General features: G+C 39.7%; 3 protein-coding genes across 6 annotated transcripts; 1 reads left to right on the forward strand and 2 right to left on the reverse strand.

Annotated features, from left to right (window-relative positions):
- Positions 1-45: 45 nt before the first annotated feature.
- On the reverse strand, positions 46-3,129 carry ccdc197 (coiled-coil domain containing 197). The gene is made up of 9 exons (XM_076977850.1): positions 2,870-3,129; positions 2,655-2,712; positions 2,233-2,409; positions 1,905-2,062; positions 1,697-1,779; positions 1,322-1,494; positions 1,038-1,148; positions 742-858; positions 46-406 (listed from the first exon to the last, which is right to left on the reverse strand). The coding sequence occupies exons 1-9, from the start codon at positions 2,971-2,973 to the stop codon at positions 224-226; spliced, it is 1,164 nt and encodes a 387-aa protein (XP_076833965.1). The 5' UTR covers positions 2,974-3,129; the 3' UTR covers positions 46-223.
- A 545-nt stretch (positions 3,130-3,674) lies between these two features.
- Positions 3,675-11,936, forward strand: asb2b (ankyrin repeat and SOCS box containing 2b). 4 transcript variants are annotated; one of them, XM_076977844.1, is made up of 9 exons: positions 3,675-3,768; positions 5,783-5,893; positions 6,249-6,415; positions 6,764-6,919; positions 7,162-7,380; positions 8,136-8,307; positions 8,996-9,602; positions 10,553-10,706; positions 10,842-11,936. In XM_076977844.1, exons 1-9 carry the CDS (start codon positions 3,707-3,709, stop codon positions 10,991-10,993), a joined length of 1,800 nt encoding a protein of 599 aa, XP_076833959.1. In that variant the 5' UTR covers positions 3,675-3,706; the 3' UTR covers positions 10,994-11,936. The 4 variants fall into 4 exon arrangements, with proteins under 4 accessions (XP_076833959.1, XP_076833958.1, XP_076833961.1 ...); XM_076977843.1 differs by having other exon boundaries at positions 7,135-7,380; positions 10,842-11,930; XM_076977846.1 differs by having other exon boundaries at positions 3,714-3,779; positions 6,331-6,415; positions 7,135-7,380; positions 10,842-11,928.
- LOC143480264 (protein FAM181A-like) lies at positions 11,337-13,312 on the reverse strand. Its single transcript, XM_076977852.1, has one exon. The coding sequence runs from the start codon at positions 13,044-13,046 to the stop codon at positions 12,225-12,227; it is 822 nt and encodes a 273-aa protein (XP_076833967.1). The 5' UTR covers positions 13,047-13,312; the 3' UTR covers positions 11,337-12,224.
- Positions 13,313-17,594: the final 4,282 nt, after the last annotated feature.

The following is a 17,594-nucleotide window of genomic DNA, read 5'->3' on the forward strand; positions in this document are numbered from 1 at the left end:
GGTCTCTTCAATAATAACACGAGTACATTTCCCGGTGTGGTATCTGAATATGCCAGACTACAATTTAGAAAATGTACTTTTGATACTTGAACAACAGTGGGTGGGATAATGCCAATTTGCTTAAAATCTAAAATTTACCTTTGCCAATATACCATGTACAGTTGAAATGGACACAGTTCCATTTTCCACAAGTTTTATTTTTAATAGTATTCACACACACGCATCACTGTATTGTCTTGGATGTGTTGAGCCGTTCACTTTTCCCACTAGTCTTGGTGTTCATGTGGCCTTCACTGGAGGTCTTCACCGTCACTGCTTTTCTTATATTATTATTATTCCCCTTCGAGCCTGAGGGTGTTGGCCGCAGTGCCCTTCTTTCTGTGTCTGCCTTCTCCAGAATGAACTCCTGCAGGAAATTGGTAAAGCATAATCCACAGTCTTTAAAACAATGCTGATTAGAACAGTCCATCATTTTTCTGTAAACAGAAAAAAGGACACAATGTTGACCTTTTAAAATTGGTCTTTAAAAATAAAATGGTTAAAACTATCCCAATCTCTTGCACCTAGCATAAAAGACAGCACAACCCTACTTTTTGACTTAAACTTAAAATCTAATTTACTCTAATTTTACCACTATATAGAAATGTCAACAACTAATAAAAGAACAACAGCCAGCAAGGTAATATGCAAGTATTTTTACTACATTTCATGCAGTTAATTTGCTCATGAATTTAAAATTACCTTTATCATATCCATCATAGCCAGGATGTCCATATCATCTAAAGGTCCATAGTGCTGTAAGTAGCATTTCTGCCCAAGGTTTTTCACAGCTATCATAATACTCCCCGTCTCCTCAACCTAAGAGGAAAGTATCAAGACCAATGAATATGTAACTTTTTTTTCTTTTTTTTGGGGGGGGGGTGTTATAGGACATTGCATCAACAACTTGCAGGTATCTAATCTGTAGTGTTGTCACTGGAAGACAGTGTTGTAAAAGATTTGATAAGCTGAAATATTAGAAATGCAGTTATACAGGCCTGGTCTCTGGATCGGCCCTGGTGAATGTGTAGGGTCATCTCCAGTTTTTTACTCATCTCTTTGGTGTGATCCCACTGGGTCTGCAGCTCTGATAACTCTTTATTATTCATCTGTTTTAACAAGTAAATTATAGCGGGCACCAGTTTCATGTGGTAAATGAAGAACACTAAAAGAACTAGGGTTATAAATGACACTGCATTCACAATCACTGTAACCTCAGTAGATATAACTAACTCTAATATCTGTTCAAATGTCAATGGCGTATACTTTGATATCTGCATACCAGTCTTCTTGTGCTGTGTTCCTGTTTGAGAGAGTCCAGGCTGTATTGGCCTTCATCCAGCTCTTTAGCCAAACTGGCCAGGCGGTGCAGCAGGTCCTGTTGAGTGACGGACAGGGTCTCATGCCTCCTGATGATGGGCATCACCAATGATTCAGCCCCATATTCTAGATGATCTGGACAAGCAAAGTAAAGCCCATGATTAAACGAAGCTACTCCTGGTTTAATGTTTATGAGATTTAATGCAAATATATCTGAATACAAATTGCTAGCCTATAAAAAAAATTGTAATATGTAATAAACACAAAATTATACATCTTGGATCACTCTGCAGATCTTAGTCACTCTGCCCATCATTTGTTAGAATTGTTCTCTTACCCTCTGGAAGTAAATCTAGAATCTTCATCAAGTAGTCTTCATAAATCTTGTGTTTGTTCACCCTTTCTTTCAGTTGTTGATGCCTGAGTACAAATGAGCAGTGAGTCGTTTATTCTTATGATGTTTTGTCAGTCTACCAGTAACAAGATGCCATTTTGGAGTGATGAAGTAAGGCACAGATGTGGATGATTTCTGAATAACGTCTCACCTGATCTGAAGCTGTTGAAGTTGTGCATACATCTCTGATATGTCTCTCTCCATCAGCTCATTCTGTTTTCTTTGCTCCTGATATTTCTTCAAGGCACGTCGCCGCTTCACCTTATTCTCCTCCACAAACCTCTCAAATTTTGCTGCTCTGTCTTTTGTCTGAGGGAGAGATAGACTGCATTTAAAAAGGTAATTAACTTTGGATGAGTCAAATGTGTGACCAGATTTGACTGATTGGTGAAATTGTTTTAGAGATTTTCTTAGGTTTGAAAACATGTAGATGCATCAGGCAAACCTTTTCTAACATGTGTTAGTTTAAGTCTACTCACTTCTTGTTGTTTGTGTCGAAGTTGTGACCATCTCTGATCCAAAGCCTGCATGCGACCTTTGAACTCCTGCTGTTTCTGCATTAACTGCCTGTTCACCTCATCCAAATGCACCTGCTTCTTTAACACTAGAGTCCTCTGAAGTGTGTTGACACTCGTATCCAAAACTCTACTTGAGGACTATAAAATTAATTAGCAGAAGCAGAGGCTGTAGAAATTTGTGTGTTTGTGTGTGTGTGTGTGTGTGTGTGTGTGTGTGTGTGTGTGTGTGTGTGTGTGTGTGTGTGTGTGTGTGTGTGTGTGTGTGTGTGTGTGTGTGCGCATAAACTAAGTCATCCATAAATTGGAAAGCAGTAATAGTATATACTGTATATAGTATACTTCATATTCAAAAACACGTTTTTAGGGAACGAAGGCCTACCTACCTCTGTTATGACAGGAATGTGTCTGACATTCTCATCATGTTCTTTCTTATGAAGAAGACTGGGGTCAGAAGTAAAACAAATAACGACGCAAGTCATCCACATGCATTACTATCATAGTTACTCGCATAGCATGCAGCTAGATACGGTAGTTTATTTGCCCACGATAAAACTTTTATATTAAATATTTACGTCTACATCCGTGTATGTAATCGTACCTGACGTTCTCTAACTGAGTTACAAAAATATTCTTTAGTCTGTTTTCCACTTTCAGTTGTAAACGCGGATCATCCATATTCAACATAGGGAGAGGCGTATCCATATTACGTGAAGTAGCCAGGCTGTTTTCAATGAGAAAAATTTGCTAAGTTAGTGAAAACAAAAGTTTGAACTCAAACTAAAGATTTGCTAGTAGCCTCGATCTTTCGAACAAGAATAAGAGGTTCGGGTATTTCCGGGTTGTGGGTTATAGTTGTTGCCAGGAAACCAGAGAAGACAGGAAGGAATGCTGTGAGATCGTTTCTCTGTTGTCATAGCAACGCCCCCGAGAACGTTTTCTTCCGCTAAAGACTGTGCAGTTTAATGTTACCTTGCCCTAACCTCACATCTGCGTGTCAACCGAACCAAAAGAAACCAGTTCTATCTATCTATCTATCTATCTATCTATCTATCTATCTATCTATCTATCTATCTATCTATCTATCTATCTATCTATCTATCTATATATCTATCTATCTATCTTTCTCTCTCTCTCTCTCTCTCTCTCTCTCTATATATATATATATATATATATATATATATATATATATAAAATACTAAATTAGTGTAAGTGTGTTTTAGTACACTCACTGTCCTACTTCATACCATTTTTTTCACTTCAAAAGCAGCCCCAGTTGCTACATCCACATCTGTTCCCTCAAATATACAATATGCCCATTCAATCCGCCTCTCCAAATAACTGTCAAACTTGCACGATACTGCAGAGGCAAATTACGCTAAACGACACAGAGCATATCCTTAAAAGGCATTTGTAGCTCGCTGAGGTCATTCTGACCATGGCGGCTCAGTTAGAGAGTGAAGCTGGGTTCTCGGATCCACATTCACGTAGACCTACCGGGTGAGTGCTCAGTGAGTACAGCATTTCTTAAAATTATTTATTTTGCGAGCATCATACATCAACAGATGTGCTTTGATCTTCTTCTAGTGGGCTTATCTGTCAGCTCAGGAAAAGGAAATGGCTTGTGCAAGTTCCACTAGTTGTACTAGTCCCACTAGTTCTACAGCTGATGCACTGATAACACTAGACAATAAAATATTAACAGTTTTTTTTTTTCGCTTAACAAACCAAAATAGGTGGGCCATATTGCATGTTTTAAGCTGAGATCACATATTGATTTGAAATGTGTACACTTTACATTACTTAATCATACACAAGTCTGTTATTACATTTAGAATGTGTACATTTAATCTACAATGTACACTGTAACACTGTAAGAGTTTTGGCTATATTTGGCTTCAGGAGCATTCTTCTTCAGTATCTAGCATTTGTCTCCCAGTACAGAGGACATCTACTTTCACTGGTACCAGTTTGACATAGTACATATAGGCATAAGAGTATAATGGAACAAAGGGATATGCGTGATAAAGACATCCTGAAAACATATATTAGAATCAGGGTGCAAAAATACATAACAAATAGGCCTTTTTTAACAGGAATCAGTTGTTATCAGTGTAATATGACGTTTGGCTTGAGGAGGCAGACTCAGCATGTTTGTTCACTGAGGTTTAGCAACGACCTAACATAAATGACATAAACTGTGAAACTATCATGTGCAAGCGACTTGGTGCATTTGGTAATTGTACAGACATTTTACAGGCTGTAGCCCATCTGTAATGTTCACGCCAGCCATCTTGTATGTAATTTATCGCAGGACCTTACAAACACACAAGAACATGGGTAGTTGACGAACCACAGCACTACACCTATCGTACCGGTATTCTTTTTCTGGCACAGTGGTATTTGTTTTTAGCTATGTTGTTTTTTACACATATTCAGTGCTGATGAAAGACTGAATTCAGCAGGGAGGCCCCTGATCAGATGGCCTCTACCTGTATTACTGTAATAAAGTGGCCAATGACGGTGTATTGATGTTTCGGGTATTTAACACTGTCCTAAAGGTGTTTGCTGCTACTAAAATATGCAATCAGTTTGCATTCCATCTCCAGCGATTCCTGATTGACATAGCCTACATCCAAGAATGAATTCACCTAAAGGCTATAAAGAAACTATAAAAAGTGCTACTGGTTAAGCATTTCTCAGTAGACCTGTCAGTGTCTCACTGACTTCTCTCTAAATGGCCTCTAGTCCTGGACACGCTGGTTGTGATCTGACCATTTTGCATCATAATTCAATTATTCAGTTCATCTCTCTCTCTACTCAGCTATAGTGGACGAAAACATTGTGTAGGCCTATTAGGCATACAAGCATACTGTATGTGGTAACCTGAGTTTTACCTTATTTATTTTGTCTTCAGTGGTCTAATTATAAAAAACTATGGATAGCTGGAAAACTAAGGATCGCTGGAAACGGGTTATCAGCCCTTTTGGCCTACTTCCAAAGATATTCAACTCACTTAGGCAACAAGAGGTTTGTTACAGATCACCAAAATATTTAGTCTCTTTAGCAGATTGCCAAGTGGTATATTTTCTTTAGACCTTCACTGTTTATTCCAGCTAACTATCTAGCTAATTCATCCGAAGACTGGAGCCTGCAACTTCTTGGTAATTCAGTTAATGAAGATTAAGAGAGGGGAAAAACCCAGAGAAAATACAAAACAAGACCCCTTTTGAGAGCCTGACACTGAAATCAAGCTATTTCAGCAAGCGTCGAGGATGTGGGGTCGTTGCTCATACATGGTCATCCTCAACGGCCTCCCCCACATGTCAATACCTAAAATTACCACCCACAGCTGAGCTCGTGCGCGCACGCTCGCGCTCCCTCACGCGCTTTTCTCTCTCTGTTCTCTCTCTTTTCTCTCTCACGTCCTCTGTCTCTGTCGATTTTTTTTTGTCCCAGTTATTACAATGACACGGTTTAGTTACGCGGAATATCTTTCGTTGTTTCGTTCAAGCGGTACGAGGAGCACCGTGGCGTTGTCTACGGCCCCCGGAGGTGACCGCCGGTGTTTTGACAGCGGAGGGCGAGGTGGGAGCCCCGACGACGTCAGTGCAAACCCTGCGGAGTGAGTCCTTTGTGTTTAGAGACAAAATCATGCACAGTCCAGCTTATCTTACAATAATGTTTTAATATTTGACATCGATCTTTGATCGGCAACACGTGAATCGGAGCGTTCACTTCAGATCTTTCCAGTCACCCTTTTAAAGTTCTTCTGTGTACACCACAAATGATGAAATAAATACCTCTGGCTTTATAATGAATTGACATTTATTATGCTGTCGTTATCATCAAAGTCTTTATATTCCCGTAGGTCGTGTGCAATAACCTAAAATCTGAATTTCTGATTAATTCAGATGTGTAATTTCCTGATTTCATGTAATTTCCATCAACAGTCCAATTACACGCGATCTGCTTTGCAGGGATGTAGAGCCCATAATACTCGCAGTTAGAAACGGTGAAGTGCAGAGAGTGTCTGAACTAGCGGCATCTTCATCTATCCAGACACACTCAGCAATGGAAGACTGGACAGCTCTGCACGAAGCAGCGCACTGTGGTCATGTCAACTGTGTGAAAGCCCTGCTCAAAGGTAAATGAACATATATTTATTCTAAAGATTTTGTAGCCTTTTCTGCCGATTTACTTGGCAAAGCTCTCCTAGATCAAGGAAGCAACGCTGCAGCTGGACAGGAAGTTTTGCCCTAATTGTTTCTGTGGAAGTTTAGTTGGAACGATGAACTCACTCGACAAGCTGAGCAAACTGATATGCTTTTTGAACATGATTTGGCCTGGGCTATGCACTGTAAATAAGGTCAAAGTAATAATGTGTGTGTGTGTGTGTGTGTGTGTGTGTGTGTGTGTGTGTGTGTGTGTGTGTGTGTGTGTGTGTGCGCGCGTGTGTGTGTGTGCGCGTGTGTGTGATTGTTTTCTCATTCAGTTAAACCCACTTCAGTAGATAAGCGAACACTCCAAGAGCAGACACCACTCCTAATTGCAACTGATAGAAAACACCTGGACTGTGTGAAGTGTCTTCTGGAGGCAGGAGCGGACCCAGATATCAGTAATAAAAACAAAGAGACACCACTGTATAAAGGTACAGTATTCATAACTTAACACATTTCATATACTGTACCTCATACTGCTTTTGTGTATGTGACACAGAGAGAAAAAATGACAAATATTCATATGATCATTATTATTATGAAAGGTAAACATAACGAGTTTGAATGAATTTTATATATAGACATATATAGACTATATAGACGCTATATAGACATGTGTTACATATTTTGCATCATTTACCAATAGCTTGTCAACATGGGTGCATTGACATAGTGAGAGTAATCCTGGCGTTCGGAGGTTCAGTAAACCAGCGGTGTTCTAAGGGCTGGACAGCCCTCCATGAAGCCGTAAGGCGTGGAAACCCAGAGCTTTGTGAGACCCTTCTTCAGGCTGGAGCTGCTGTAGACGCCGTCAGCACTCACGGCATCACCCCGCTCCTAGAGGCGGCACGGCAGGGGAGGACGACAATTGTGGACTATCTCATCAGTAAAGGTGTGCTGCTGAAGCTTGGAGATATTCATGCCACTTCATCATCACTGATAAGCTGATAGACACACATGTGCAGGAGGGCAAATCTGCCATGTTCATCTGCAGTTGTGTAGTGTTGATTCTGCACTTTTGTAACTTCATTCCCTTAATATTGGATTCAACGCTTGTTAGTTAATAATTCACAGTAATTCATAAATAACATGCCTAAAAATAAGAAATAAATACATCATACACATACTTTCACTTTATATATGGGCTAGTTATGTGTTGATTAGGTAAAATGTAATAAAAAAACAATATATAACATAATACAAAACATGATAGATGTTTTTATTTTGTATGATTAAAGTAAACAGAACTTTGTATTACACATTTATAAAGACTTTGTATTCAACAGTTATGAAGGTCAGTCACTGTTTTAGACTGATTCACTTTGTCAGATTGCCATGCCCTGTCTATCTATGCTATAACTGCAAGAATATGTAATCAGGCAGTGGCTATAGTATCTGCTATAGTCTGATAGGGCCTGACTAATGGAGGAGAGGTCCTGATAGCACACATGCTTTAACTAACAATAACTCCAAGAGCCAAGAGGCCACTTAAAGCCCTGTTCATTTGCATTTGTATGATGGAAATAGTAACAAAATATTTGAAGCGTCTCTCTGCTGTGTTTGATAAGTGTTCCTCTAAATAGAGATGAAAGGAAACACCCTGGTCCAGATGACATCAACAACTCTTGTTTTTTCAAACTCTAAAAGGTGCTGGTGTGAACCTGCAGTCGTGTGAGGGGATCACAGCTCTGAGTGAAGCCAGCAGACATGGTCACAGAAGCACGGTAGAGTTGCTGCTTAGGCGCCATGCAGACGCTAACAAAGCCTCCAAATCTGGACTCCTGCCTCTCCACATTGCCGCCCAGCACGGCCGCAAAGAGTAAGCCGAGTCGCCCTCCACCAAGGAGTCAGAGTAGAGGCTATTATCCGTGTTGCAATGTTCTCCTTTGAAGAATTAATATGCAGAGTGTACGTTTTTTAAAGACCAGGACACCACTGGCTGCCAGGCAGCTGTAGTAGAAACTGTTGTTGTCACTGACAGCTGTGTATTCACGATGTAACATAACCCAGTAGTGAGTTCACATTTTGACCTCCAGTCACGGGAACCAAGAGGGTTCAGGGTGAGAGAAACAATTGACGTGACAAAGTATTTTATACTGACAGTGCCTGCTGTGTGACAGGTGATACACAATGTTTGCCTTAAGTTGCAGCTGCTGGTAGACATCTTATTTGTTAACCGATGTAAAAAAAATCTTTAAAAGGACCAACACTGATTTTTGCTTCCTTTTTTTGTTGTTGTATTTTTAGTATTGTATTTGTATTTTTGCCCACTGAATCAAAATATGTTTTCAGACTTTATCTATCACCCATATACTTAAATACATTATATTATATAGGTCGTTAAATATATTATATTTATCAAAACAGTGTTAAAAATACTACAAGGTCCATCTATTTTAGTTCAAGTTCAGGTTTTTACATCCACACACAACCTTATCATTGATTCATCCCGTGGAAGAAATTAAGTTTGCGTTAACTGTGGCGTTGGTTATCTTATTTTTCTCCAGGATTGTCTCTTTGCTTCTGCCTGTCACTAGCAGAGCTAAGATACGGCAAAGCGGCATCACCCCCCTCCATGTAGCGGCTGAGTTCAACCAGGAGGATACTGTGAACTTCTTGATCAAATTAGGCTGCGATGTCAATGCTAGGCTGTCTCAGGAGAGATCGACCATGTTCCACGACCACCGCACCACTGCCCTGTACTGTGCCGTCGCAGCAGGAAACGCCGAAGTCGTGGACAGCTTGCTAAGGGCCGGCGCCAACCCCAACCTGGACCCCCTCAGCCCACTGCTGGTTGCAGTGCGCCAGGGCTGCTTCAGGACTATTGCCTCGCTGGTGGAACATGGCGCAGATGTTAATGTTCGCATACCAGCTCACCCCACAAATTTTCCAGGAGTGCTATTCTGCACACATCATCGGGGACTGTTACAGTATCTGCTGGACAATGGCTGCAAGGCACAGGATTGTTTTAGGTGTGACCATACAGACTCCGGGCAAACTCTGTTCATCTCTCAAAGCATAAGGCAGGATTCAGGCCAGAGGACACATTCAGTGATGGAAAACACAGTTCCACCACAAACAAGCCATACAGATTCATCCTCCAGAGAGCTGCAGGTAAGGACTCAGTAATGTAGTAAGTAATAAAGCAATTTTTTACTTTTATGATTTTGATTCTATAAAATAATATTAAAAAGCTATGCAAAGTTTTAAACATTTTTCTCTTGGTTTATCTAGAAATAATCTAATCAGAGAAACTAAAGTGCCAAAAAGTAACAAAAAATCAAAAATATAAATAAATTCAGAAAGCTACTTAGCATTTTTTTTTTGGTTGCTAATGAATGTAAGAGCAAAACTAACCAATAAAAAAGGTTCCAGGAGTGTGTTATGTTGAAGGGTTCAGTAATGTAAAACTATTAGTAAAATAAAAAAAGGAGGTTGGCCCATAGCCGTGGAGTCCGTCTCTACGTTCTGAAGAAGGGGCTATGCATTTGTGATTTGTGAAAAAAGTCCCGTTAGCTAGTTTAGCTAACCTGGCTTATTTTGAATGGCAACTGTAAATGACAGTTGCATACCTAAATGAAAAGGTTTTCAGCAAACTCTGCCAACTCCACCTATAAATCTTTTCCAGAAAGAAAACAAATATAGTTTACTTTCTATAACTACTCTCTATAAATCTGAGAGGTATGCCTGGCTAACAGCTAGCTGCAGCATCTTTTTTCTGGCCAAGGAGGATGAAATTTATCTTCAAATAGGCCTAACAGAAGGGGCTCTCTTTTATTGCACTGCATGCTACTGTATTTTAGATTATGCAAATGGCTTATATCCATTCTCGTTAAAAACATATTGTATTCCCTGAGGATTAGCAAACTACTCAGTAAAAAATAAAATAAAATCAGTACCTTGATTAAGATTAGCATACCCTAACGAATTAAAGTCAAAGTTAAAAATGAACTATTTCATAACTGGACAGATAGTCAAGTAATATACTAACATAGTTTGAAGTGCACTTTGAATATTTATGACATTGACTGTTTATGACATTTTTGTGCTAAATCTATCTCCAGTTTTGTGACTGGGTCACTTCCCCATCTGTGTGTGACACGGCGGCATCTCTGGTTAGCCTGCTCCTGGAATACACAGGGAACGTCCGTCTGTGTTCCAGAGTGACTGAACACTTAAATAGCAAGCAAGAGTGGGTTGCCATTAAAGAAAGAGCTTGTAAGTAAAAGTGTTCAGGTTTTTCAGTGCTTTTTATGCGCTTATGTTACATTCAGAATTCTCCTTACCTGTCTGTACTAAGATGAGGTGTGTGCCGTGGACTATGACTGTCCTAAAAGCTGGGTGTCTCCACAGTGTCTCCACGCCCTCTGATGCACCTGTGCAGGCTAAAGGTTCGTGAGCAGGTTGGTGCCCAGAGACTAATGCTCCTTAATACTCTGCCACTGCCAGGCAGGCTTCTCCACTACCTGTGCTGGTCACAGACACCGGAGAATGCCTATGTGTAAAACTCAGGTCAGCGCCAAATCACAGTGCAAGATGACAAGGCCACGTATGAGGTCTTATTGCCACACCAGTAAGATTTTGTTGAATGTTAGACCATTGTGATGATGCATTGTATTGCATGATGTAGTGTATGTGGTGATGTGTTGATGTACAAGTACATATGAAATTCTAAAGAATGTTGCTTCTGGTGCAGTGTTTTGTTTTGTTTTGTTTACTGTTCTTGTTTTTTGTTGTTTTTACACATTTTGACTGGTTTGATTTTTAGTTCTTTTTGTGTGCATTTGTATATTTATGTAAAGTAAAGATGAAAGTATTTAACATGTCTCCCATGAATCATTCATTAAGTCCACCAGTATGGTTTTAATTTAGCTGAGTATTAGCAGTAGATTTACATTTGCAGGCAACCATTGTTCAGACTACAGCCAAAGACACAATAATCTGAATCAAGAAATGCATTGTTCACATTGGGGAACGTGGATTCTGGGTACTGTGTTTTGACTGAAAGTTGGTTCAAGAGAAATGTTTGTTAAATGTGATCATTCCTGTTTATTTACTTGTTCGACCATTTTTTTTTTACAAGGGAGTTATTCTGTATTGAGAGAATTTGTATTTATGTGTTAACTGAATGACCATAAGATGAATTTTCACGAGATGCATAAGACTGAAGGACAAAAACACTGTTGTGTTTTCCCCCAATATGCACACAATCATGTATTAGAAGTATGACAGAAAAAACAGCAGAATTAACATAGTTATTTTACTGTTTTACTTTATCTAAATTATTTGAGGTAGCATAAAATAATCTTTTTGACGGTTTATACTTAAATATATTGTCAAGCATGCTGCACAGACACAATTTGAATTGTATTGTTGAATATAATAACTTTAAAAACGCTGATGTATCAGTCATATCACCAATAAGGTTAATTGTTATTTTTTTCTTAAACATTCTAAGAATACAAAACACGATGTAATGGAAACCCTTGGCGTAATAACAGCATTGTATTGGTTCGAGTTCATTGGTTTTATTGATGATTTAAGTGCTTAATAAGAAATTGGTAGGCCTAAGGCCTAATAACTGACGATAAAGAGTTGAATAATTAAAATTCAGCATAGTATATCAGTACAAACATAACTCTGAATGACTTACGAAAATATTTACATTACTTTGCCATCTCAACTAGTTCATTTAAATCATTACAGTCATATTCAACCACATCTGTGGACATACGGCTATATAAAACCAAACACACTGAAAATAGATGAAGAGACAGGTTTAGTTGGAATTGGTTTGACCACGACATGTGTTGAGCTATTTGTCAGTCCATCCTCAAATTCAGTTCCGTATATTTTAGACCTGAGCCCAACGTCGGGGAAGTTCGTGTGAGGCAATATAAGATGACTGTGGAAGATGTGGTTCCCGTGGTACTGAAAGGGACAGCACCCGCAAAGGTTCACGTTTGTGGACGTCAAATCAATCTTGAGCGGTTCCGTGTCTGCAGATCCACGTCGATTAGACAGCAGCAAGTTAGCTTTTCGTTCATCGTGAAATTTGATAATTCTCTCACCTTCGGACTCCAAGGATTCATATCTTAAAGTTTCGTTTGAGCTTCTTTTCCAAGCGTACTCGAAACATTCGCGAGAGCCGTGAGAGGAGCGCGGTTCCTCCCAGAAGGATGCAGGCAGCTGCCGTTTGCGCATGGGAACCTGTCCGGATAGGTTTTGGTTCTCGGTATTGCTGTTCAAATCCAGGTCTTCTCCTACGCGCATATTTAGCTCTTGCTTTTCATTTAAGTGGGAAATATTTTTAGTAGTCTCGTGCGTAAAAAGAACAGGTTTCTCCTCTTGTTTGGGAGCGCTCGTGTCGGTTATTCTGTGGCACCGAGGCACCCTTGAATACTTCTGCGAAAATCGCTTCAGTTGTTTCTGAAGATATTTTCTGTGGTCTACGGAGCGTCTGCAAGGGGCGGATTTATCCAAGGCTGCCTTGATGTCGCTGGAGGCCAAGTTAACAAAGTTCAGTAATGTTTTCACCTCGCTGTCAGAGCTGGCCATGTTTACAACTCGATGTCTTTTAATCCATTCTGCGGATGCGCATCTCACTTTTAATTAAAATAAAAACTGATTTCAGAATTAAGTTGAAATCTGACAGGCGCCCGCTATAAATGATCCTTTAGGAAAAATATCAGATATGAACATAATAGGCCTATTTGCAAATTTTCGCCAAATTCCTGATGAAAACGCGTACGCCTGTATCTTATGGAGCAAACATCTAGATTTAATAAAACTCCCAATTTGGTGAAGCGACGCTCTCCGGCTCCGTTGCCCTCTCACTGGAATAGTTTAACCACTTGAACAAGCTGAATGAATATAAACTTCGTGTAGTTATGGTGCTTTCTTTAAGCCAATCAGCGACCCCAGTTCCCTCACAATGGACCCCAATGAGCTACCGAGTCCCCCGGTACCCAATTCTTTACCAGCGCAAATTGTCGTCATGGCAATCCCACAAGAAAGGCGGCTAATAGATGCAATATTTCTTTGTTGCATCTGTTGTCTCATCTTCCCCACGCTCATCGGAGCCCTTCAAGACGATTTTTCCCCCATTATTTTTATATTAAATACGTGGCCTTTTAAAACGGTGAACCACGGTAAGTTAGGTACATAGCTTAAACATCAAACATTTCGTATAGCTTAAGTCTCTGTCCACGAGCTGGGGTGCTGGCATGGTTCACCGGGACAGGACAATACGAGCTTTTAGGGCTTCGTTCGGGCTACTTTTAACTGTTTTGATCTAAAGTTCTCTTCTCTACCTAAGAGTGATGTCAGAAGAAGTAGGATTTGGGGAGAAATCTAAAGAGATGTGCGCATAACCATGGAAAGGGGGCTTGAAGGCTCAAGAATCTTGTCTTTCTGTTTGCCCCCTCAATCGAGCGACACAAAAGCTGAATTACTCATTCAAACCTCGCGGGACAAAAGCGAAGGAGCTGGATAGCACTCCTGCATTTGTAGTCAAACATTTAGAGACTTAAATCGAGTCGTCATGAAGGAGAAAGAGTTAGACAAAGCCCATAGAATTGCCATCAGCAAACATTTTCCTGTGTCATATTAGTGGGGTCTCCATGACTCCTTCTGGCCCGGGGACAATAGCACAAGTTTGCACACTCGAATACTGTCACCCTGCCAACGCCGACAAGGGCCAGAAACGGGACAATCCCCGCAAAAAGCACGGGCTCCACGGGGAAGGTCGCAATAGAAAAGGAAAAAGGGACTTGTGAAATGCTAATTGAGCTCCGTCCCACATTGAGAGAGGGGAAAGAGAGCAAGCTACCTATCCTCCCGTCGAGACACCTCCTCCCGGCAGCGGGGAATTAGTTCTGAGGAACTGTTGTCTGGACAGGACATTGGCCCCAAACACCTTTCCTTCACACACTGGTCCACACACACTATATATATCTCTTCTTGAAAGTTTATGAACCACCCGAAGATGGTCATCGGATTGTTTAAAAAAAAAAATGTAAGTAAGCTTTTGATGATATGAACATCTAAATCTCAAGTTGTAAAGCAGACCTTCCAAATAATGGACAAGCTGGAAAATGATATACATTTTCATTATTTATTCAACAAAAGTAATTTCACTTGAAAATCTGCCAAGTGCAAAAAGCATGTGAACTTTAAGTTAGTAGCTTGTGGCACATCCTTTTGCAGCCATTACTTCAATCAAACGTCTTCTGTAAATACACAAGTGTCCCAAATCTATTTTTGGGGATTTTTTCTTCACTCTTGTTGCATAATCCATTTCCATCCCAACCTCAACACTCTGACTGATGGCAGGAGATTCTGGTCAATAATTTGTTCTGGAATTTGTTCATGGTTCTCTGGATAATATGGAGTCGTCCAGGTCCAGAGGCAGATGAGCAATTTTGGACTCATCTATCTAGATGCTGCCAGAGAGGTGTGCAGATCTCTGGAGGTGATGTGTGGGTTGGCCTTTACCTGAATTATTATTTTTTTGGTGTTTCTTTGATGGCCGTCCACTTCTGGGCAAAGTTGCGGTGATGGTGATCATCCTCCATTTGTAAATGATTTGTCTTAGAGTGGCAGGATGGTGCTAGAACCTCTTGGAGATGATCCTGTAGCTTTCCATAGATTGATGGGCTGTCACACCTTCTTCCTGATGTCCTCATATATCTCATTTCCTCTCTGTATTGTTGATATGTGTGCGTTACGCCTTGATACAACAGTGGATGGTTTCCTCTCCCTTTTCCCCTCAGTGTGGCTCAAATATCTTCCCAAGGATGTCTCATTTGATTGGCCTGCTTACTTCATTACTTTTCCCAAGGATGTTTCATTTGATTGGCCTGCTTACTTCATTACTTGAGCACTCACATTTGTTTCACCTGTCTTTTACCTAATTACTTTACCAATGCAGATGTGATTCGTTTACCTTTGCACATGCTCTGATCCCATGTTACATGTTGCAACTCACAAATCTCCCTCAGAACAAGTAAATGGAATTGATGAACATAAACCTGACATTTCGTATACAAAATCTGTTAATGATAAAAGAATTCAATATATATAGTGAATGTGTTTTGTACTTTGAATCTGCACCCAAAACTGTGCTTAAAGACACAAAGCACAATGCTTGAAGGCACTTTCTAATTCATGAGCATTAGAGCATCCTCATGGTCCAAAGTGCTGGAGGAGACAGGACTAGTATATGGTCTTTTGTGCCAACTGTTGCAGTCAGCCCAAGGTTTTTATTACTGGTCCTCATACACTGGCCCTACAGCTCAGAGTCTTTAGAATATCTGCAGGACTCCATTGTCATTCTCTCTTTATGCTCTCACCACTCCTCTGTCCATCTCAAAAGGCCAATTAAACAATAGCACACCCCTCCCTGGCTGCTGGTCCTGCTCCTGCTCTTTTGAAGTGATAGAAGAAAGAGGGAGGAAAGAGGAAAATACGATGGGCTAATAAACCCCCAGTGCTTGTCTGTCTCCTCGACAGCTTGAAGAAGATGGATGGTTGGATTGTGGGACAGATGATTGATTTATTCGCAAATGAAATACATGGTATGTAAACATGGATGGATTTACATAAGCATTACAGTTAGGCTTCCAATATCCATGTGTATAAAAATACATTTATTTGAGAGGAACTACAGGAGTAACTCTTGTGTTAATTCACTTGAAAACTAGATTATATAAAAATGAGTTCACTAGGTTATACAAATCCATTATATATACTATTTCCTTGCAAACAGTATTTAAGGCAACTTATATATATATATATATATATATATATATATATATATATATATATATATATATATATATATATATATATATATATATATATATATAAAACATTCTAAAAGAATGGATGAACCCTCTAAATATAAATTCATATATAGTGAGATGAGTTTGGTTTGTGGGGAAATGCTATTCAAACAAAACATTTCCAGGCTGATGAGGTATCAAATAAACGGATCTTTGGATCACTGAATATCATCTGATAATGAAATGTTTTTATTTATGTATTTATTAATTTGTTCGTTTGACTAATTATTTAAGGCATAAGACATTTGTATGTGGTATTCCTGTTTTTATATAACTGTTATTATTAGTGTCTCCCACTAGAGGGCAGCAGTGATTTGCTGAAACATCCCTATTATTAACGCAGTACAAAAAGAAACCCTAAAGCATGCTTACACAAGACCAAAACATAAATGCACGTTAACGTGTTTTCTACTGATAACTTTGAGTTGGTACAATTAAAAAAAATTCTACATGGTACAGAAGGCCACCAATCACCTATATTATTAAAACATCCACCTGGTACATACAGTTACTGACCCAAACATAGATGATCACACTGACCATTGAACTCTAGCCATCAGGATATTATATCAACACAACAGTGACACTGACATGGTGCTCGCCTGATAGTGCGTGTTGTGTTGTCATGAGGCACGGTGGTGCTTGTGGTGTTTTTCCACATCAGTGGCACTGTTGGGTTGGTCTGCCACTCAAAAATAGAACAAATATATCATTGGTCAAGGATGGAGAACTGGAAGATTGCAAATACAAATGGTCACACACATGGGTTGAGCCTTACATACCTCATCCAGTATTTGTGGTGTAAGGCCTAGGACCCTCAGCCATAGTTTGTGCATAGACCTCTGCATTGCTCAGATGTGCTTTTACCGCACATGTTCTGTGGGATGGTAAACGATCAGTTTGATGCAAGACTGTGAATTTTAAATGTCAGGTTTTCCTTCCTAGTTCATCTGTAATAATATAAAGGCCTGAGAGCTCTATTATACTCTGCACATTTACACACTGATTCAATTGGCACTTGTACCCTTGAGCTACTTTCCTGTAGTGAAAACAGATATGTGCCCCCATGTTAAAGTTTAATCAGGCACATCATTAGTTTGTGAAGACTAATCTATGAGCTCATTAATGATAACCCTAAGAGTTTTGACTGTGAAAACAACATAAAGCTCACAACGAGAACATGTCAGCTATAATGTGCCCGTCACTGAAATCTCATGTAACATGCTTGTGGTGAACACCTGACTTCAGATCATGCCCTGAG

Source organism: Brachyhypopomus gauderio, chromosome 17 (assembly GCF_052324685.1).
Source record: "Brachyhypopomus gauderio isolate BG-103 chromosome 17, BGAUD_0.2, whole genome shotgun sequence".
Taxonomy (NCBI): Eukaryota; Metazoa; Chordata; class Actinopteri; order Gymnotiformes; family Hypopomidae; genus Brachyhypopomus; species Brachyhypopomus gauderio.